The sequence below is a fragment of the Rhipicephalus microplus genome, chromosome 1 (genome assembly GCF_043290135.1).
Source record: "Rhipicephalus microplus isolate Deutch F79 chromosome 1, USDA_Rmic, whole genome shotgun sequence".
NCBI lineage: Eukaryota > Metazoa > Arthropoda > Arachnida > Ixodida > Ixodidae > Rhipicephalus > Rhipicephalus microplus.
In genome coordinates this window covers 156,348,619-156,372,137 of record NC_134700.1, presented here as the reverse complement: position 1 = coordinate 156,372,137, position 23,519 = coordinate 156,348,619, and the positions used below count along the sequence as shown (strand labels likewise).

Below are 23,519 nucleotides of genomic sequence, written 5' to 3'. Positions count from 1 at the left end.
GTTCTTGTGACTTCGTGCCACACACTGTGAAACATTGGAATGGGTTGGTGTAAAGTGCAATGAAAGAGGCATTTCAAAGATCATTTCAAAGATGACCCAGGTACTGGCGTAGGGCTCAACTTGGTTGTACTTGCACCAACCCTTGCTTCGCAGCACAGCATGCGTAATACAAAAGCACAGATGTAATTCTATTACCGTCGTTCTCTAAATTTTCAGGTTTATTCATCTATTCAATTATGCACAGGGCCACAGGCATTACTTAAAATAGGGCATTACATACGTTCACAAGAATAAAAATAGGGATTTTTTTAATAGAATATTACCGACATTATGTAATACATTGATAATACTACAATATTACACACTATGTAAGCCAATAAATTTATATCAAGACATTTAAAAAAGAGAAAAAAAGAAAAAATAGAAGTAACATCGTGAAGCATTAAAAAGGGGAGTAGCGCCATACATGGAAAAATATGAAACATAGCAGTTACGATTTGTTCACCAAACGCAGCAAAAAAAGGGTTGTGAGGTCTTTGGTAAAGTACGCATCAAAACTACAGTCGTTAACTTCAGCCCTTAAGGCGAAAAGACATTTCCACTTTTTCAATGTACTCAATGAACAAATTAGGTAACGCACGAGTATGCATGATGAAAGTTCTCGTGTAGTTCATGTGTGCAGCAAAGAGAGAGATATATCTGCAAGCGACACTGTTAGACGCAGTTTTTCTGCCGCTGCCATGTTCCAAACAAGTCCAAGTGATTACCATCTTCCGGCATGATGTGCTTTGTGAAAGCAGCGAAGCTCTTCCGACGAATGTGGCTCGAACGGTGATGAAACGAGCCTGGTGTCTCCGCCGTGCGAAAGAAGCATGAAGGTTGCTGAAAAAAGGGGTGGGTAGAGACGCCTTTGTTGAGGACCACAGCCAGAAAGAATGCTCTAACCTCCCCCGCAGTATTGATAATGGTGGTGTTCTAGTGAAAATAAATACTAAAAATGCTGAAAATCAATATTTTTTTCTGAGAGTCGAGGTTTCTAGCTTTTGTCCCCCTCTACCGAAAAATTTTCTAGCCACGTATTTGCCTCTCACTCCAGAAGAAAGGACATCCTTTTACCATCTGGGTGGAGTCACCCGGGGTAGCGCAGGCCGCGTCTTTACAGGGTACAAACAACGGTTCATACATTTGTGCGTGTGGAGTTCTCATCGCCAAGATAGTCTTGAATTCAGAAGTAGCACGAACGCTGCGCCATTCAATGCAGCGGCTGCGTTTACCAGCGGTGATCTAGGGGTCACGGCGCTCCACAGCTGACTTAATTGCACGTCATACGATTGAATCATGGTTCGCAGCTGCATTTTCTATGAAGGTGAAAATGATTCAGGCCCATGTAGTTGTAGACTTAGATGTACTTAGATTTAAAACCTGATATGAACATAAAATCTTGAGCTGTCCTGTGACTTAATGGCTCACTGCAGAAAAGTCAAAACTCCAAATTCTAATTAGAAGAACTAAAAACAAACGCTAGGTTTGCCTGAAAACATCAGAACTGAACTCCTTCTTCAACTGGGTTTACACTTTACCCTTGAGGAACTTATCGAGGGACAACAAATCTTCCGATTCAAGTGATTAGCCAAGATTAAGCCATGGCGCCAGATTCTACCCAATCTCGGAATTTCCGACCACATTTTACACAGAGACAAACATAAGATACCACGCACTATCCGTGGTGAGCTTACAGTACCACCCATACCAAAAAACATGCACCCTGAACACAACAAAATCAGACGTGTCAGTAAAGACAGACAAGTTCAAGATTTTTGAGCTCAACCATGAGGTGGTCTTTGTCGATGCAGCACGCTACCAAGAACGTCACCGCTTCGCGGCTGCTGCCGTAGATCACTAACAACAATGCAAAAGCAGCGCGTCAATCATCTCACGATACGTAGAAACGGCAGAGGAAGTGACCATCTCGATGGCCATAGACCACATGAAGTGTCATATGTGATAAAACGACTCGCTGACGGCCGTTCGGAACTACGCCAGTGGCAGAATCTCCCCTTGAGGCAATGTACAGGCCAAATTCACGAGGCGGACGAATGGGTAGACAGCCTTTGATTCCCAGCCCACACACCCTTAAGTAACCCGGATGTCAGTCTGAATGACATGGCTTACAACGTGGCTTGACATCTATGCTTTCCGAGTCGCGTTAGATAAAGTGGCCACGCAAACGAACTTTTCTGCGCTGGTATGGGAATGGAACGATCGGTTCTCTAAATTTTGTGACATATCTCAACACTATCGAATTCAAATGCGGAAGTACCTTCCTCCTCACGCCAACCTAAATCGGGTCCAGTCCGTTCAGTGGCGGCAGCTACAAACACGCACGTACACGATCCCCGTAATCTTGCACCACGTATATCCCAAAGTCTATAACACTAATCTACGCCAGTACTGTAGCTGCAGAGCCACTCTTGACCATATCCTATGAAAATGTCCAGCATTATTCAGCGATTCTTAGATGGCAACCTCCAATGAAGACATTCGGGCGCATTGCCAGAACGCGCTGCTAAGTTGGGGTCTGGAGGAGCAACTTTGGGCGATCGAGCCGGCCAAGGAAGCTGTCGGGAGACACGGCCTCTTCGTTAACTCCTATATAGGTGGTAGCCCCACCCAGCGATCTGCCGGAAATTAGTAAACTGTACTTCTCTCTCGATGACAGTGTCTTCTACAAGCGGACCATGATTTTGGGACGTTAAACTTGATCAATTATTATGATTTAGAAGCAAACAAATAGCCTTACTTCGCATTCAGTGATGTACCTGTGTGGCAAACATATTCTCGCTTTGCAGGGGTTCGCGCAAGTTAGAGAAGATGGAGTGTTCTACGTCGACTACATATTGCCCTTATTAAGGCCAGGTGTAACCACCGTAGAGATCATCCTTCCTGACGAAAACGTGGACGAGTGGCTGCTCCAGTTGGCCAAGGACGATTTGCGTCATTACGTTTTCATGACGCACTTTGGCGTGCAGCTGCTGGAACACGGAAGGTACCACCGTCAGGTCACTAAGCTACCACTGCGAAAAGCTGTTCAGAATAAGTGATAGGCACGAATGGGCAAAGCGAAGGACGCCGCACTTCAATAAGTGTTATTAGAGGTAGCGGCAGCGAGTTAGATTTTTTGTGTGCTTCTTCCAAACACGCCCAATTGATAACTTCAGGTTTGGCGGCTATTGACGAAATGCGCTTAACAGAAGTAAAACTGCTATGATATCGATACTTATACTTAATGTTAAGGTATTTTACATAAATATGATATCGAAGCTTATGTCTCAGTAGTATAAGGACCAGTTAATTGTCAGGATACTTGTTAAACTCAATGAAACAGCAGGTGGTTTTCATGACAGCAGCTAGCACCGTTTCGCCTCCTGCAGGCTGAGAATATGGCAATCCTGATCTTTTTTCTATGTGGCTTCTGCGGTCCGCCTCGGCAGTGCGACGAATGCTGAAGCACAAAATTTCAATATAGGCGTATCGTGTTGCGTTTGGCGTTACTGGTATGTGATTACACCCAGAAACCGGTAAGTTTTTAGCTAGCGCCGTATCTTGAAAGCAGTCGCTTAGTAATTGTTTCGATTGAGCCCATCAGCACACCATACCTCTATTCGTATTTTCATTTAGGACACTAATTATTGAGGATTCTGATCACCCAAACCCTTCGTCATTTCACGATCCTCTCAGTACGGTTCTCTGGTACAACGGCGAGATCCAGCACATGGCGCTATTGGTACTGACACTGTTCAACAATGGACGCCTGCACTTCGTCACCGGTAAAACCGACGTGCTGTTCAGCTTCGATGTGACTGTGCTCGACAGCGCCAATGTGGGTGGTGAAGGAGAGCACGGGGAAAGCCATGGCGCCTATCGGGAGCTGCTGCCTCAGATCCTGCGCTCCATATTTCTGCCCATGGTGTCCAGCCTGATGTGCAGCAATTTTGTGCTTTTTCCAATCACCGAGCGGGCACTGCAGGTATAGCTTGCCAAACTTTTATTTTTTAGGGGGAACGTGGCAATAAGAATGATTAATTTGGTCAAAATGTACAATTTGCAAGTTATCTTTTTCTGCAATCCTGAGACCATGTTTGTTTATTGCATGGGGATTTATTAGACCAACGTAAGTAAGGTAAGTCAAGAAAAAAAAGCATTTTATTAGTGTTCTCTCATGAAAAACTTTGACAAAGTGGAGCTTTGGAAAATGAATATCTGCACCTTTCTTTTAGCACACAGTCACCATACTAAGCATAATTAGCATAATTGTAGAGAGGAGATATTAGAGCTCCAGATAGCATTAACGCTGCATTTCCACAATAAAAATAGACCCTACTTTTTTCGTATATTGGTTTTCTTAGCCTCTAGCTCTAATTTCTGAAACCTGCATTTTCTCAGCTTCCATTTTCTAAGCAGTTTCTGTCAATGAACTCTGAGCCATTCCACATCATATGAAGATATAGCCATTCTGTTTTCTTCACCTACTTCCTAAGACATTTGTGAGTACCAAAAGCTTCCCACATGTAGGTGCACATCGTACAGATTTTTATATTTGGCTTGTTGTGAAAAGTCTGAGCAAGAAATTATGTAGAAGACTAAAAAATTTATGTGTCTCTTTGAATATAAAAAAAGCAATAGCATCATGGCACAGCGCAAGCCCTTGTGAATATTATGTTTTCATAAATGATAAAGACCTTCATTGCAGCTTGCCCCCTAATTTCTACCATCTTACATAATAATGCGTGTGAGACACTGCTGAACACATGACTTTTTATATATTGCTTGTTCTAAGTATGAAGTGGACACAATATTTTTCAAGCACCGCTTTCCTAGTGACGCATTTCAATTTTAATTGAGATAATGAGTATTAATATGTAGTGCTTTACACGCCTTTAGTAGGCCTAGAAGGCGTGAACAGAAACAGTCTTCTACGGCACAAAACTGATTATATGTCCCCACAAACGTTTAAAATGAAGAACACCTTGTGATGATGGTTATGTGCTGGTGACGAAGAAGCGTCTTATAAATGCCCGAAGTATTTATTTTGAAGGGCAAACCACACCCACAGCCACCACGTTTCCGAAGTTCGAATAGTTTTACGTCCGAAAACCATGGTATCATTAAGACGAATTCTGTAAAGGAGGGCTCTTTCGTCCAGAATATCTGGACTTGCTAAAGCCAAGTGCATGGCACTATGGCGTTTGGACTTAACTGAAATACAACTACAGCGGGTGGAATTCAACCCTCATGTTTTCTTCGCCTGCATGAACGCAGTTTATTCGGGATGCAGAATGCTAATGGGACGTCACCGAAAGGCTAATTTTGGACATACCACTTGTATTCAGTGTGCTTTGCTGGTGGTAAAGCGATCGGTCAGCTGCATTAAATTACAAGCCTCGGTAATGCGGGCTGTAAACATTAACTAACAAAAGAGTGCTTTTTATTTTGTGTATCTGCCATATTGATGTCCAGGTGTGGCTCCACGTTTTACTCTATGGGTACTCTAAAGAGCGAGGAGCAAATACACCTTAATGAAAAAAAGTACTTGAGGTCAGACCTTATATACACCGATTCTACAGTGTTTGACTGAATGGCTGTATTAAGGGAAATCGACAGGGTGTGGTGATTTGTTGTGACTTGGCTTGACATGACGAGATTCTGTGTTACCCCGCGAAGTTCTGAAAGAAAACTTTGCAATAGCATTGATTGCTCCGACTTTGTGGGATCTCCGCGCTCAAAACACGTGCATTCGGGATGCTGAATGCTGATGAGACGTGACTGAAAGGCTGAATTTGGACATACTATTTGTATTCAGTGTGCTTTGCTAGTGACCGATCGGCCAGCTACATTAATATGCAAGCCTCGGGAATGCCATCTTTTAATCCATAAGCTGTCCAGATTACTGGAAGGGTAAATTAGGCTACTTGTTTAGGAGTTAAAGATATGTCCCTGCATCGAATTATTTTTATTCGGATGAGCAGCACTGCCAAAATGTGGGATAAAGAGCCTGCAAGTAAAATATAGTCGGATTGATTTCGCGTGAAGTGCGTAAGCTGGGCCCCAAGGACTACGCTACACAGTTTTAATAGTTTAAAAATTCGAAAAAATATCACAGGTTCACCCGGGAGGTGCAGACACAAAGAAGCTCTACACTGTATGTTGGTCATATTCTCTAGATATACTTCAACGTTTTGCTTTGCGAAGGACACAACACGCACTTTCAAACTTACAGAGCAACGACGCATTGTTGCAATCTTAGAGAGCGGTCGTGCCCAGCCCTAGCTTGACTGTGAGGTTCGCAGTTACGGTGAACTTGAATACGTGCCCATTGTTTCCCACTTACAACTAATTCTGCAAACAGGGTGTTTCGCTCGGCTTCGGCTACACTGTATAGCTCAGTGCGTGAAGCTTTATACGTTTCTCCTCGCTGCAAGAGCGTTGAAAGCTTGCTTTATTATTTTTTACTCGCAGGTAAAGCACCTCCATATCATTACGGGAATCGGACCGTTCCTCTACTGGATCACCAATTTCCTTTGGGACTTTATGTTTTACATGGGCACCGCCATTTTCATCTTGCCGCCCATTGCTTACTTCCACGCCGATTCGCTGGATTTTAACTACATTCGTAAGTCCTCGAGTTACGTAGGAGAGGGCACACCTTCGCCCACACGCCCATATGGCGCCTTCGCTCCTCTTCTTGTCTTTGGCAATAATTAAAAATGTAGCATAGATCAGCAGAACCTCCACATACAAGAAAGTTTCGTCGATCGTGAGTGGTTGTTGTGTCTATTAGTTAAATGCGGCTGCTCAAGTTAAGGGCAGTTCTTGTACCACACGCTATGATGTCTTGTGTCCATATTTCCTGGTGGAAGAGAGTTAACGTACATTTGCCTTTCAGAAGGTTCGTGTATTTAATTGTATATATTTGTGCACAGTTGCATTTAGATTATAAGGCCAAATAGCATTATATTTATTATTGAAATACAGATGACATTTCTATAAATAAATACTCAAAAAGAGTCCTTCATTCAGGCTACCCCTTGAAGTGACATGTCCACATACGTGGTCATAAGTTCCTTTTTGCCAATTATTCACACTAGTGGCCAAGAAAGAGCAAGTTACATTGTGCAAAAAGATAAAAGTCATTTATTGCGTAGCCATTTTTTATGTGCTTCGTAAGCTTACACTGACCACTTATGATGTTCGACAGCTATTTCACTGTGACACGTTCCAAGACCAAAGTCAAAAGTTAAGCTCCAAATGAACACAGCCACAAAAATTTACGCGCGCTTTCAAAACCTAAGGTATGTGTCTATTCAAGTAATAATAGAATATGACTGGCTGTAGAGAAAGTATTTATTTCAGGCCAATGAGCAATAATTGCTGAAACACACACAAAGACATATCTATTTTTTTTCTCCGGTTATAATGTCCAGTGCTGTAGAATCCGGCTGTATGAATTTGATTCCTTTTCGTACAGTTGATAATTCGCGTCCGAAGAGGCTGCAGGGCTTTCACCCTCTGTGGCCTTTACTGTAAGCACACATATCAAATTGCTCTCGGTTTAAATAATTTCCCAGGGTATTGCGGCGCATCCTCTAACCAGTACTAATCAGTGTTGTTATCTTAATCTCTCTCTTCTCGGCTTGCAGAACTCATATTTATATTGAATATACTGCACGGCTACGCTGCGCTACCGTTCATCTACATATGTTCCTTCTGTTTCGACAACCCTGGCTTCGGATTCTCTGCGCTTGCCATCTCTACGTTTATAATATGTGAGTAGGCAATTAGCTTTGCACTGTCGCAATGTATGGGGCATAGCTAGCCTCAGTTTAATTTTATTTCACAAATCAGGCGCAGTTAAGCTTCAACTAATCCATGAACACTCCTTTGATTTGAAGTGTACCATGGGTTCACGAGAACATTTATGCTGCTTGTGATTAATCTCTTCATGCTAGAAAAACTTGCATATGATTGAAGATGCGAGCTTCACTATACTTTGAGAAGAACAAGGTGTGCCTAATGCCCACACACCAATAACGTTAAACTAGTTCTCTTTCATTTAGGTTTCTCTATGTATAGACAAGAATTTATGGATCCACCAACTAGCGGCCATATTTTGCCAGGAAATCCGGTTAAGCTAGTCGACTGCAAAGAAAGTGTTTGGTTCGATTTTTTCTCATGATTACCAATGGCCGCCAATTTCGAGACGTTCTTATCAGCTGTTAGGCCTTTTTATCCTAAAATACACACTAACAATACGACTAGTGGAAGACGACGGTGAATGGGCGTTGGTATTGAGGTATGGTCTATGCCACAGACACGACTGCGAAGTGACCGAGGTGATTAATTTGTCTGCGTGATTTCAGAAAACAGAATTCTCCGCTTCTGAAAAGTATTTCTTTGGTCGCCTGCGAAGACACGAACTGATCTTATGGTGCCAAAAGGGTTCGTATTTTCGATGAGTGCGCACCAACATTTGCGGCACAAAACAAATGCAGTGATATTGTGCAGCTGGCGTGCGTCTCCGTCGGCCTCACCAGCCTGAGTTAAAGTGACGTGCTGTTTGGGTATCAGTGGTATTTGTATCGTCACCGTAACAGTGAATACTGCCAATCTCGCCTCTCCACCAAACAAAAGTGCCTCTATGACAGGGTTAAGCCGGCACATAATTGTTCGCGTATGATCGGACGCCAGCAAATGTGCATACTTTGCGTGATCGCGGAAAACGTGTGGATTCCAGACTTACTTTTCAAGCTTTTTTATATTTCTGTTTTCTTTTGCTGTTGTTTGGCACACTGACTTTGTAAATAACCACAGCTTTTTAATCATGGTAATCGCTGATAGGGTAATTTTCATCACACTCGTAATTACGCACATATTGTGTGCAAACAAATTGTTCACGTCGAACCGGTTAATCAAGAATGCTCATATCTGTCTATCGTTCATGTCCAGCGTCACTTTGCTGCACGGGTGCCGTGTTCATGGAGCACTACGCGGAAACGCTGAACAACGTCCCACTCATGGTCTTCATCGAGACGATACTCCAAATGGCGCGGCTTCTGCCTTCCTACTCGTACTCGCGTGGCATGACGAAAGTGCTGCAGTTGGCCACCGAGAACGCGGTGTGCCAACGTGGTGGAGAGGACCTCGAGACTGCCTGCCAAGAAAAGTCTGTTGCCTTCAAGATGTCACTGCTACAGTGCTGCAAGAGTGAGAGATTTTGCACGTCACGCGTAAATGAAATATAGGTCTTGTATTTTGTTTGCGCATTCTAGAACGTACACTGTGCAAAAAAGGGTTTGTACAGAAAACAAAAAATTCAAGAGCCCTTTTTCTAGCGGAAAAAATTGGAAAGCTAAGCCTGTCAAGTGCGTGCCTCAAATACAGCTTTTTGCAGCGAAAGCTGTATATGGTTAGGAGTAATGAAAAGCCGTATGGAAAGGGTGTCACAAGCGCTCTCCATTGGCTGTCTTATCAGTTACGCCGTTCGCAATCACGTGCGCCATTGGCTAGGTTCCGAGTGACGTCGTCGCAGCCATGGTGCCGAAGCAACATCCAACCGTTTCTCCTGAAACATACTGTAGAGTTGGCTCGCGATGTCAGATGCTTGCAACAACGTGATGTTTCGGCGTCAATGTGATGATAGCAGGAACACGTTCACTGCCGCAAACGCCAGTTTCGGCGGGAGTTTCTCCTGCGGCGCATTGGCTTTGGCTGCGACGTCTGTGACCGCCTGTGGTTCAAGAACTACAACTGTTGTTAACGCATAGCGTAACGCATTTACCAGCTTATTACATTCCACCATGACCGTAATCGTGCGAGACACAGTATGCCGCATGTGAGACAGACACTGTGATGAACCCGAGCAAAACGCGTGTCGAATCTCATTAAGCTGCATGAACATATAAACTATAATTGTGGAACTATTCAATGTCATGTCGGGTTGAACCCTTTGCTAAACACAGGGGCCGCACGTTTCAGGTTTCGCTTGTTAACCGTTTGCATGGAGTGCTGAGGCTGTGATTTTTATTGCTTCCCGTCTTTTTAGGGGTGAAGCTCCTAAGGCGTAGGTCTGTCGTCACCTGTATGTATGCATGTATGTAGTAACCACCTCACAGCATACCCACGGAGTGAATGATGATGAGTGGGGCGAAGCTTCGGAGGTTTTTATCGGGAAACCATGAATTCTGTGCTGGCCGCGTCCGTTCATCATCTGTCTGTATGTATGTATGTATGTATGTATGTATGTATGTATGTATGTATGTATGTATGTATGTATGTATGTATGTATGTATGTATGTATGTATGTATGGACGTACGTATGCATGTATGTATGTATGTATGTATGTATGTATGTATGTATGTATGTATGTATGTATGTATGTATGTATGTATGTATGTATGTATGTATGTATGTATGTATGTATGTATGTATGTATGTATGTATGTATGTATGTATGTATGTATGTTTTACGGACAGATGGACGCATGGACGAACGCAGGTACGGTTCCACGTATGGACTGATGAACGTACAGACGGTCGCACAGATGGACCCATGGGTGGACGGATAAATAGACGCACAGGCGAACGCATGGAGGGACGCCTGGAAGGACGCACGGAATACAAACGGATGGATGGACACTCAAAGGGACGCATGGATGGAGGGACGTATGGACCGATGGACGCACGGATGAACACACAGATGCAAGCACGGACGCGCAGACGAACCGACAGATGCATGGACGGATGGATGGACGCACAGATAGATGGACAGACGCACAGACGGACGTAAGCGAGAACAAACAGATGCACAGAAGCGCGGACGGACTGATGGACGCTTCACCCCACCTATCAATATTCTCTTCGTGGATATACTGTGATTTTTTTCATCACATTAAACACGACGGCAACTGCACCTAATTGTGACACAAGACTCACGTTCCGGTGCTGGCCCCGAATGTGAGTCTTTTGCCACGATTGGTTTATATGCGTTCAAATCAGTTATGCATTTGAACAATCTGCATATAAAAAACGCTAATAATTGATAAGCCCAGAATTGAGAGAGCATGAGGTAATTAAAAATGATACATGCAAATTCATATACGACCAACGCACTTCTGAGGGGCACTTATGCAGGGCTGCTGGCACCAGGTGCCTTCTAGTACGACGATGCCACCATTTAAATCTTGAATGAAAGGATGTTAGCGGATGGATTCATGCTCTCTCATGGTTGAGTACTGAGTACTCTAAATTGTTAACCACTACTTCTAAACACGCTTTGGATAGGTACAAGTTCATTACACCAGGGACGGCTTTATGCTCTTTCATGGTAAAGTATCAAGTGCTCTCTTTTGATACATATTCTTTTCTAAACACGCTTTGCTTTTTTTCCATGAGCCACCGTCAGAAAAATAAGCTAAGGCCGCGCCTCTATTTCTTTCGATGAGGTGTTGGCTAAGGATAGCTGAACATATCTTTTAACAGACTGAATTTCTTCTCTTTTGCTATGCGTGCAGACATCGCTGACCCTGATCCTTATCGTTACGCAATCGGTCCTCTGGACGTGCACTCGTACTCTGCTTTTTACGAGGTGGTCACCCTGTTTCTGGAAGGGCCGCTGCTTTTCATTCTGCTAGTGTACGCCGACTACTACTTGCTGCGCCAACTCGACCGACACTTGACTGCGCCCGAGGACGAAAACAATCTGCGCCTCCTAGTCCCGCCTGCAGAGCAAGGGGCCATCGGAGTATTATCGCTCTCCAAGGTACATATGCATGGCTTTCTGTCGGGTGCGTTACGCTAGAAGTTCTCAAAACTGTTCATTAGTGGCTTGAGTACCGAGCAAAGCTCGTGTTCTCACTCCAAGCACTTCAGGTTGGGCGTGGGCTTGCGGTTTTGAGAATAATCAGAAGTCTCGTAGAACACAAAACTGGAACGAAGGTTATGATGCTGGCTGAAGTAAGGAATAACTATCATACATGGTGTATCACAGTATAAGTTTGCCTAATATAATGGCCAAGTACCGCTCGCCCTTAAATAAAGTCAATGTATTTAAGGACTTCATTAATGAAGCGGGCGGTTTTTTGTTATGAGCAGCTGGAATTTTCCAAACACCGGACAAGGCAGATCTGAATCACGAGATTTTTGCGACGCGAGTTCCGAGATCCACTTCCGCACCATGATCAAACGCAAAGTCGACCAAGAAAACACAGCAAGGCCCTTGAACACCACGAGAAGTTTAACTGCCGGTCAGCAGAGCCCATGATCAGAGACGCCTGCATTTTTCAGGGATGAAGCTCCTTAGACCTGGGCTTGTCTTCTGTTGTGGTCGTAGCATGCAATCGCTGCTATAGTCAAAACATATGTGAAACTAAAGAAAAAACTTTCACAATGAATGGCACGGTAAAAGATCGCTGTTACCAGTGAAAATAACCTATCGAGAAGAGTTGATCTCTTGTAAATTGTGCCTAAATGTCGAGGCTTCTCAAACAAACCTGCCACACAAAAGCACACGTCGAGAACTATACATCCTTCATTAATTTCTCATATTTTCCATCATTCCGTATATAAGTTTTGATATTTAAATAGTATAAAGTACCGAGTAGTCTAAATCGTTAACCACGTGTTCTAAACACACAAGTTTTGCGGACCTCTGCCAGCAGCAGTAGGACGGCCTCTGCTCCCCCATAGAAGGGTACCAAACACTCTGAATAATGAAACACTTTCGTTATACACACATCTTGGCACCAATAAGATGGCGCGTTCTCGTATTCGCTTTCATGCACTGTACATTCTAGCAATTACCCGAATCCTCCTTGAATGACCTAATACAGCAAGAAGGCGAAATAAATTTACATTTATATAATAATTCACTGGTGTATCTTGACTTACATTACATGAATAGATGCTCGGGTAACGCATGGTTGCTCACACATACGATGCACAGAGCTTCACTGACTGGCCATTATTCATTTCGTGGAGATGGCGCTGTCTCTGTTTTGGGGAATGGAAGCTTGCCAACGGTGGTAACAAACTCGGACTAAGCAGAGATGAAGCACACTGGTCATAATTATCGCATGGGGGCCACATGCCAAATCATGGTCACACTGCCGCCGGTTTACCGATGCCAACTAGGTGGTTGGTTCATGACACCAACATTCCGCTACACCACTTTTAACAACTTCCGTTGTCAACAGCAGATGTCCATTTTCAGTCTTCTGGTTCAGTAGTTCTTCCACTTCGTGTGCGTGCTTCGCGTCTATCACTTCGTGTATGCCCTTTTGGTCTATGCTTCACCTCCGGTTGCAATCGTACTAAGGTAAGCATCGTTGTACCTGACCTTTTGGTCTATACTTCACTTTCGGTTACAACTGTGCTAACGTTAGCATCTGAGAGAACCTCGATAAAAAATTGTCGACATCACGAGCCCGATGCACTGGAGCAAGAAAGTATGTGGAAGTGGTCCAAGAAGACACTTCTTATCATGCGGATTGCAGCGTTGCTAGAAAAGAGCTGATGGTTAGGAGTTTGGCTGCAAGCGAGTGCTGAATGGGTGCGTTGAATCTGCAGAATTTTTGGTCCACAGGGATATAGAATGTATGTCACGCTGCAGGGACACATGTACATGCAAGAACCCATCTTGGCAGCGTTTTGCTACCCCACTTCTATCGTAGGCAGTATGTATTATGACGCAGTAATATTAGAAACCTGGGGAGCTTACTAAAATATTACTACAATCTGACCTGGAAGCGCGCATATGGCGGTAATACAGGCCATTTTGTGTTATGTTCTGCAGAGACAAAGAATCAAATTGCAAGACTTTCAGAATGATTCATATACCCTTGACGCAAGTTGTACTCTCATAATTATAGATCTCTGCTATTCCGAACTGAGCTTGTGAGCACACATGCAGCGTGGAATGTGTAACTTTGACACATCTCACTTGTGCAGAAACTGCCCGCATGTAAATGAGCCGAGATGCTTCCTTATAGTACCAAATAAGCATTTCATCGCTTACGTGATTTCAGGTTTTATATAAGCTACACTGACGAGTCTAGAAACATTATGCCAGGAACCAGTAATGAATTACTGAATAACACGAGCAAAAGTTTGAACCGGCAAATCAGTCGTTCTTTTCGGTTTAAGTAAGCCTTTTCGCATCTCACACAACGTAAGAATGTCCATTTGCTGATATTTATGAGCTCTCCTGTGGCCATCGTATGAGCACGGCAGGGTGCACACATATGAAATTAGGAATAAACGACATTAGTGATGACAACAGCTGTGAAAAACAAAGCAGCTATAGCAACAATAGACATAGGATGGTTGATTACGCTTTAAATCAATCGTTACACTAAGAACAATCTCACAGTGAACATACCATTCCTGTAAGAAACAATTATTTTGCAGAAACAAAGGTGATAGCATCCAAACGGAAACGTCATCGCACGAATCACTAACTGCTAACCATGGCAACCCAATAACAAATTTACTTAAATTTTGCTTTTTGAGATTCATCTGCACACAATACATCTTTATTTTAGGCAGCTAAATGTTTTTCACTTGAACTCAAATACAGCTGAAGGTTGTTTTTTTCTTCAGATAATTTGGCTTTTTTCTTTCTTTACGATTTCAATCGTACTTGCAGCCGGCCGTCAAGCACCACGAGGACACGGATGTTGTGGATGAAGACAAACTTGTAGCGAATCTTGTGGAGAATCCGGTGATATCTTCGCTAATTCCACAGACGTTGACAAACCAGCCTTCCAAATCACAGACCCAGTTGCAGGCTAAGCAGCAACCAAAGATGCCGTCCCAGGTTCCAGACAGCACGCAGCCGGCCATGGTGGTGTACCGCCTCCACAAGGCTTACGGTTACATGGAAGGCCACATTGTGCTACAGGTGAACATCATTTCTATAATTGAAACTTGGTGCCACGAACTTCAGCCTGCACTGAGCGCTCAGCTGTTAACACAAGTAATGTATCGGATGCAACAACGTTCGGTTTCAACGCTTAAACAAAAGCTATTGTAATTGCTAAGTACCGCCCAAAAATTGCGTGTGAAACACTGTAAAACGTACAAATATAAGCAGAATTTGTCACGTTTCGGTCAAGGAGCTTTCGTAATTGTCTTACGACTTGAACCAACTCAGGGCTCAACTTATGAGTCAACGAGTTCAGCTTTGGGGCTTATCTTGCTGCAGCGTCATTGAGACTTGCAACGTTGCAATTGGAACTGCAGGTTGAATAAAATTTTTATAAGTGTTTAATAAGCAAGAAGTTCGTGAACAATATTTTGCCATTGCACGTGAGATCCACATGAGTTGCACTCATGGCCCAAATAAAGTAATAATGAGGTTAGCTGCACTTAAACTATTTGTTAAACGCAAGTTGAGCCTTATTATTCTGCTTGCCAGTGATGCCGAACTGCACTCTGATCAGCAGACGTGACGTGTTAAGAAAAAGTTGTTACCTATTTAACGAGTACTCTACGAAGGGTTAGGGTCTGTTCAACCTGTTAGGTCTGAATTGACCTGTTGCGACCAAAAATGAAGCATTGCAGTACGGTAATCAAACCGAACGATTGCCTCCGGCCTCCATAAGAGCCCTGCTAACTGCGGTTCGACTAGTGGGATTCGCGTATTACGTACGTCAGTGGATAGGGAAGTTATGCTACTTTTTTTACATCATCTTGTCGCTGAGAGAATATTTTATGTGGATACACAATATCTTGAGTGCTTACTCGTCTCATCCTCAGCAACCTCGTGGTTTATGGGTGAGGTAAATTCGTAGAAAAGACTGTAAACCAAATTACACCCATATAGGTGTTTTATAGTGTCTATTACTGACACCCCTACACCCTACGAAATGGGTGTATCAAACAGGACTCCACCTATACCGTGGGCGGATTTTCAAATTTACATCCTATGGCACAAATATTTTTTGGGATGTAAAAGCAAATGTAAACCCAAATGGCCTTAAGGGAGAGAGGGTGTGAAAGCGATGTACACCCAAGTAATATTAAGAGCGTAAGGGTGTAATATTGCTATGACACCCTAACACTCTTGAAAAACAAAAGTAGTGTAGGGTGTAATTCGCCCAAACAGCAAAAAGGGTGTGGGGGTGTTCATGCTGAATAATGCCCCAACACCCCTGCAAAAAATACCATAATTCGAGTGTTACCCCTTTCCAGTAGGCCCTTGTAGAAGCACGTGAAAGCTTACCCTTTAGCTAGACCTTTCATATGCAGATGTCCTATTGTAGTGGCTCCTGTCGCCGTGTGGTAATGCTGACCCTAGCACAGTTTTTATGGTGCTAATATGAAGCACTGCATATAAGGCTCTCACATATACCATGTAATCCTAGCTGAATGCGAAGACATCAATCAAAATGAGCTGTCACACATAACAGAACGTTCACAAAGTCATGCCATAGTGCAAAATGAAAGCAAGCTTTATTTTATTAGACACAGCTCATACAGGCTTCAGAGATAAATTGTACCTTAATCAAAAGCCCTTTTTAGCTGTGCAGAGCAGAATGCCATTTGCTACAAAAGAAGACCGAAAATCACACGTCAATGGTACGGCATGGAGCTCTAACGACCGATGCATGCATATCAAAGTACAACAGAAGAGCCTTCATTTGCACTTAAATATGAAGAACTAATTTGAACACGCTTCAATGCAGCACAAAAGCAAAATGCAGTGAAGCACACAAACAGCAGGAAGAGTAGTGCAATGCTGCATGCCTTATTTCTCCAATATACTGAAATATTATATCAATGCACTTGAACTGGTATAGTGCATGACGGGGAAGAAGAAACGGCCGAGCAAACCGACACAAGAGGACATAGCGCTCTGTCCACTTGTGTCGGTCTGCTCGGCCATTTCTTCTTCCCCGTAATGCGCTAAACCAGTTCAAGTACGACTAACCAACTCGCCCAATCTTCAACACTCGTGATATTATAGCACACTACAATTGCCTCATTGATACGCCACAGTTTGCATGAGTTGTGGCATGCGTTATGCAGATTATGCATGGCTAGTGGTAGTCTAATGAACGTAATGACAAATCAGTCTTAAAATGGCATTTCCATTTCACAATAAACCTTGTGTGTTCAGACATTCAGAATACTGGAAAAACAATAATAAGGAGTGAAAACAATAGGCAAAATTACAATAGCTTAACAGTGTCACTAGATACTAACCATGCAGAATAATTGAATTAAAGATGTAAAATTTCAAGCGCATCACATATTATGTCCCCCTGAAACAATGAAACATCAAGGAACATAAAATTGACACACAAAAGCGGGGTGAAAAATTAACCACTTACAGCTAGCAGAGGTAGAGCAGCCAAGCTATCATCTGAAGCAATATTTTGGAGCATCATATCTTGCTTTTCCAGAGAAAAAATTTAAATTTGGAGCAGGTTTCAGGAAAAGCAAACGCATCATTTTTGAGCCTGAAATTCCAAATTTACAGCATTGGTTGATATGTGCAGTTTAGCGTCCCAAAATTACCATATGGTTATGAGAAACGTCGTACTGGAGGGCTCCGGAAATTTTGACCACCTGGGGTTCTTTAATGTGCACCCAAATCTGAGCACACAGACCTACAGCGTTTCTGTCTCCATCGCAAGTGCAGCCACCGCAGCCGTGATTCGATCCCGCGACCTGGGGGTCAGCAGCCGAGTACCATAGCCCCTAGACCAGCGCGGTGGGGCTCCTAATTTACAGTAGTACAACAAGTTAGACTGAATCACACAAAAAGAAAATTATATGTAGAAATTATTTTATATCCGCTAATACATTCAAAATTTACGAGAGCGCAGCTACTTCAATAAAAGCACTATTGAACTGTCCCACAGTGCAAATGATGCTAACCTCCCGCGTTACGAACACTCCTCGACTCGAATCTCGTCCTTCACTTGAACTATCCGAGCACAGCACCACCGCTTGTCTAAAAATGACGCTACGTTTCTTGAGAATCGCTGCAGATTATCCCCGATATTGGGCGACTTGCTCTGCCTAGTGACTGCGCTGGAATTAATTTTCTCAAGTCAAGGTGAAGCATTTAGTGAAGGGACGTTCTAAAATACGGGGGTAAAACTCGCAGTAATATTTGCCGAGCTTGTCAAACTGTTTGACAGGCGACCCAGAAATTCCTAATATTCGTAAAGGAGGTGGCGCTCAAGGAGGTGGCAAAAAAAAAGTGTCATACGATTTTTTTGTTGCTTAAGGCTGCAAAAACTTCATAAATCACTCTGAAAGACGGCCAGCACTCATACTAGTACTCGTTATTGAATGGTATCTGCATGGCAGAGTAATATAGGGAAAAATATTTTGTGTCCTGTGACAGCGAGTATTAGTAGCCACTTCCAAATCATAAAGCACTTTCCCGCAGACCGAAAGCGCACTCTGGCAAAAGCGACTTAAAACGCGTTATGTAGGTCATAGAAAGGGGGGGGGGGAGAACTTTCTTTTAAACCGCTCTACTGTTCTTTGCTGTAAGGTTAGAATATAGTCAAATAAAAGTTATAATTACGGTTGGAGCATCTGCATTAGATTGGATGATGATGACCCCGCCTCGATGGTTTAGTCACCAAGGTACTCAGCTGCACTTTTCATGCAGGCGAAAATGCTGTAGGCCCATTTGCTTAGATTTGGGTGCACAAGAACCCCAGGTGGCCGACATTTCTGGAGCCCTCCCCTAAAGCGTCTCGTAATCAAATGGTGGCTTTAGGACAATAAACTGCACACATTAATAAATTGGATGGTGATGCACAAGCTTACGTTGAATAATGGATTTTATGTTTCTTGATAAAATTAACAATACTGAGAAAGAATTGAGGCTGCTTGGGCATTTCATAATGGTTTTGTGCAAAATTAGGAAATTGTATCCAATTGACACAAGTGGCGCGGCTGCTGTTCTCTTGAACATGCAAATATGAATACGAAAATAGCAAGTAATATTGTGCTACAGACATTAAACATGTGCTGTAAATAGAAATGAATGCCTGAATTGAATAGTCAATTTCGCGACGAAACAACGATCGCACAAAGAAAACACATGGACAGGACGGGTGCTCACTAGCAGCTGTTTGTACCATATATTCCTAATATAGCATATATTCTTACACACGATCTTAACAAGGTGGCGAGTCGGCATGAAGTACTGATGGAGGTCGTGCCCCAAACAAACTAGCATAGTTGTGCCGGTGCATTGCTGGAAATCATGCTGAGCAGCTGAAAGGCTGTAAAAAGAAGAATGCGTGGTTATTCACGTAGTCTGGCACTGAAGTGGTTTACAAAATACCCCTATCGTGCAGAAAGAGACATGTTAGCCAGACGACGAGGCGCTGCGTCAATGATCGAGTGAGGGAACACGCCCTTACGGCAAAGAATAACGACGGTGCCCGTTCAAGAGCGCATGTCACTTCATGTGGATTCACACCCTGAGCAATTTCGAAGGGCTTTCACAAAAGAAACGGGGTATCAATTGCGTTAGCAAAACTTCACTCATCGTGTATGAGCTGCAAGCACGGTATCTAGCGTTTATGTGTCCTATAGCGTCATCAGGTAAGGGACGGCCCAAGTAGGTTGCACATGCGTTGGCGAAAAGTGGGTTTATATCAGCCTGTTTCCTCAAGAAATAAACAATTACAAATGAGAGCCCATCCTGTTTATGTGTTTTCTTTGTTTGTGTGGTCATCATTTTGGCGCAAATTTGACTAATATTTAATGCAAACATGCACCAACTATCCCAACAGCGAGTTCTACTAGATATGAATGCCGCTGCTGCACATGTAAACAACAATAGCACGTGCAGCCGCCTTAGAACTGTGAAAAAAAGCAGCGTTATACAGTGCCTGTGAGGAGGCACTTTCAATATATTTCTTGGTAAATAAAGGGCTTAATAAGCATAGGACCTTTTTCTGTGTTCACGACAAGCTGTTAGGGTGATTTTATGCCAAAAACCCAGCCATTTTGGCGACCATCTCAAATGCTTACGAAAATTATTGTGCTGATTAACTGTATTGAAAGCAGTGAATCAGTAGATTATTTCGGAGAGAAAAAAATGTTTGGTCGCGTGGTTGCCTTCGGAACTTTCCGGAATGTCGTTTGGGTGTTGTTTATGAAAAAATTTATTTTAAAAGTACGTTCTATACCAAACTTTGTCTACATGTTGAGTAAAGATTCTTGTGTAAAGTGTTTGAAGCTCATTAATATTATTGCAATTATACTGGCACATATGCTTCTAAGAATTTATCCAAAATGTGTTATGTTTGCAATTTTTTATTGAAGTACTGCCGTTTGTATGAATATCTGAGTAGTGAATACTTACTCTACGCCAAGTATATTTTGAGAAAAAAATATTTGAGATCTCTCAAGTCGGTAATCCTTATGAGAAAAAATCATAAATTCTACAAAATCGTAATTTTTGTCCACATTAGGATGCAATTTACGCCATGTGGTGGCTCAACTAAAAATTACCTTTATACATAAATTGTAAGCAAAAAACAGTTCTTCTCCTATACCATCATTACGTTTTTTGTTTTAAGGAAGAAAATATTGTTATAGCATTCCTATTGGCGCCTATCTTCCCATTTGGTCATACGACAGCTGCCGCCTTGAAACTCCTTAATTTCATCAATGGGAAAGTTCAAAACTTATTTTATTCCTTGAAACAAAAATATGTAATGATAACAATTGGCATATGAAAATACCTCTTTTTTCTCTTTCTTTTTAGGTTTGAAAATCATATTTATTTGAAACACTCGACAGTGAAAATCACATCTCAATATAGACAAAAATGACGATTCTGTGAAATTTGTAATCTTTCTTGTAATGTTTAGCAGCTTAAGAGGTCTCATAATATTATTTCCTCGAAACATACCTTTTGTGTAGTTAATATTCATAACTCAGACACTCATAGAAAGTGCAGTATTACAATAGAAAAAATGCAAATATAATACATCTTGGCTAAGTTCTTGAATGCGTGGTAGACGAAGAAAGTGCTTAACAGCGCAAACGACAAGAAGGGAAAGAAGAGACGAGAACAGAGCCCTGAACAAACAACCAAAGTTTACTGCAAACTATCTGCAATATATATAAAACAGAATCTGCTCATAACCACGCACCATAAGCAGAATACATGCACCATACGGCCTACCTTATCAACAACCAGTCATATAAGTAGACCCCAGATAACTAACTTCATAGCAGTTAAGAAAAATAGAGGGTACGCTAACACAGGAACCACCAAGTTGTTGAATATAGAAGGCTTCACTAATCTCGTGCTCGCGCCGATTTTTATATCCCCCGTGATCAAACACTTGTCAAGAATTGGCTGACAACAAGACCTATTACAATGATCTGCCAAGTGGCAGGGAAGGAAACCTTTTAGAAAGTTAGCGTGCTCCCTGAACCAATCATTCATGCATCGCCCTGTTTGGCCAATGTCCACAAGTAAATAATATCTTGTAGAAAATTGATAAAACACATTCAACATGGCACATAGCGTGTTTCTTAGTGCCTGCTTCTTTCTTAGGTCCTTCACTGTTGACCCTGCGACATAGGCCAGTGAGCTTGTCGCGTGCACAGAACGCAACACTTACACTATTTTGTAGCGTTAGGTACAATGGTCTCGCTGAGCCAAATTCGCGTGACACTGGTCTGCGCATGCGCAATGATACTCCGCCGCCGCCGCGCGCAATTCGATGCGCTGCGCAGACGATCAGTGGTGTCACGCACCGGAACCAGCACCTTTTCCAGTGACCTTCTTTAGCCTTTGGGAAACTTCGTGTACGTGGAGAATAACAGCCTTGCTAGAATGAGGCTTGTTGAGTTAGCTGTTGCTTTGTGTCTTATCAGGCAATCTTAGTGACGTTAGGAGAGCCTCGGCAATAGAAGTTAGCTGGGGATTAGAAAAGCCTGCTTGTTGAAGGCGGTGAACTTAGAGCGAGAAACTGCACTCTATCTGGCGGTGACAAGAGCCAGTTAGAATTGCCTTTAGACAGGAAAAAGCGATGCTTCACTTGACTAGCTTAGAATGGGTGGACGTAAAAAGAACAAGGCTTTTCGTTGAGCAAGGTTTCTTGAACAAGGAACAAGTCAACTGTGATAAAAAAATTTCGTTGCATTCACAGCCTCATACTTGTGTCAGGCAACGTGCACGTGAGGTGAGAATTTTTTTTTCATTAGGACACTCATACTCGCTGCAATTGCAAGGTCAGGGTGCTATGCACTGAATAAGGGAACAAATAGTATGAATATGCATTGAATGTTCACAAGGACTGCTGCATGAAACCAATTTCGAACGTCATCTGCGCTGATGCAGGGCCTGAGCTTCAGCGTGCGCTCGGGCGAGTGCTTCGCCCTTCTCGGAGTCAATGGTGCTGGAAAGACCACCACCTTCAAGATACTGACGGGCGAAATCCTGCCGCAGGAGGGTGATGCATACATTGGTGGCGTGTCCGTCGTGCGTAATGTGTACGAGGTAGGTTGATGACGCTGGGCATCTGGCTGCACATAGCTGCACAATGTAGCGTTCAGTCGCGTCAAAGGTGAACTCAGGCAATTTTTGACCATGTCGTAGTCGCAGTGATTCTGCGTTCCTGAGACGCTCCTGTCACAGGCCTGATAGTAGAAATACTCGATTAGTTTAACAATAGGTTCTAGTAGGCATGGAAATGCCCCACCAAAAGAAACGTAACCAAGCAGTACTTTCTATTTGTCCTGTAAAATATGGTAAAAAGCGGAACTATCGCAACATCCCGCAGCGCGGAGTATGAAATCTTTGAAAGCGGCGTAGAGCAAACGCTCAATGGAAAGATGACCACGCCGCAACACACGTACCACTATACGGTATGGTTAAGTAGTGCGTTTTTAGGGGCGAAGCTCTTTATAACGGCGCCTGTTCGTTCCTCGTAGTCGCAGTAGTAGTAGTGTGTAACCAGTCTTACATTTCGACCTCCAAGGTGGTGCCGGTGGGAGATTTCTTTTGTGCGTTCTTGAACAATAAAAAATTCGCAGTGTGCGCGTTAACTAAAAGCCGAATTCTCCTCTCTCTCATTTCCCCTTAGCAGCCATTGGCATGTACATTGAACACTATCTGTCAAGAAAGGGTTGCTACATTATACTCGTCGGGCGTAACCTCTTTGGTTTTAGAAAGGTTTAGTGAGCGTTGGGCTGTAGTGCCATGAATACAGTGAACTAGTATATACCATGAACTCAAGGTGGTTAAAGGTGGGAAGTAGACATGAAGCGCAAGCCGTAAGAAAGTGTGTGTGTGCCTCCTCTCGTTCAGTGCTTGGAATGTCTGCTGGATGGCGGTGCTTCTATATGAGGAATATATGACGAGAAGATGCGAGATGATGGTACTAGGAGTGTTGAATAGGTGGACGAACGGACACACAGACAGGTGCATGGACGGACGCACAGATGGCTGCATGGACGGATAGAC

At 43.1% G+C, this 23,519-nt stretch overlaps 1 protein-coding gene across 1 annotated transcript in view; it reads left to right on the top strand.

Annotated features, from left to right (window-relative positions):
• The window catches only part of LOC119177799 (phospholipid-transporting ATPase ABCA3-like), an 84,697-nt gene that overhangs the window by 44,862 nt on the left and 16,316 nt on the right, over positions 1–23,519 (top strand). The window contains exons 16-23 of the mRNA XM_075867635.1: positions 2,850–3,046; positions 3,739–4,027; positions 6,517–6,670; positions 7,698–7,823; positions 9,004–9,261; positions 11,569–11,816; positions 14,700–14,954; positions 22,395–22,553. Coding sequence (XP_075723750.1) covers positions 2,850–3,046; positions 3,739–4,027; positions 6,517–6,670; positions 7,698–7,823; positions 9,004–9,261; positions 11,569–11,816; positions 14,700–14,954; positions 22,395–22,553 — 1,686 coding nt within the window. The remainder of the gene's footprint in view (positions 1–2,849; positions 3,047–3,738; positions 4,028–6,516; positions 6,671–7,697; positions 7,824–9,003; positions 9,262–11,568; positions 11,817–14,699; positions 14,955–22,394; positions 22,554–23,519) is intronic.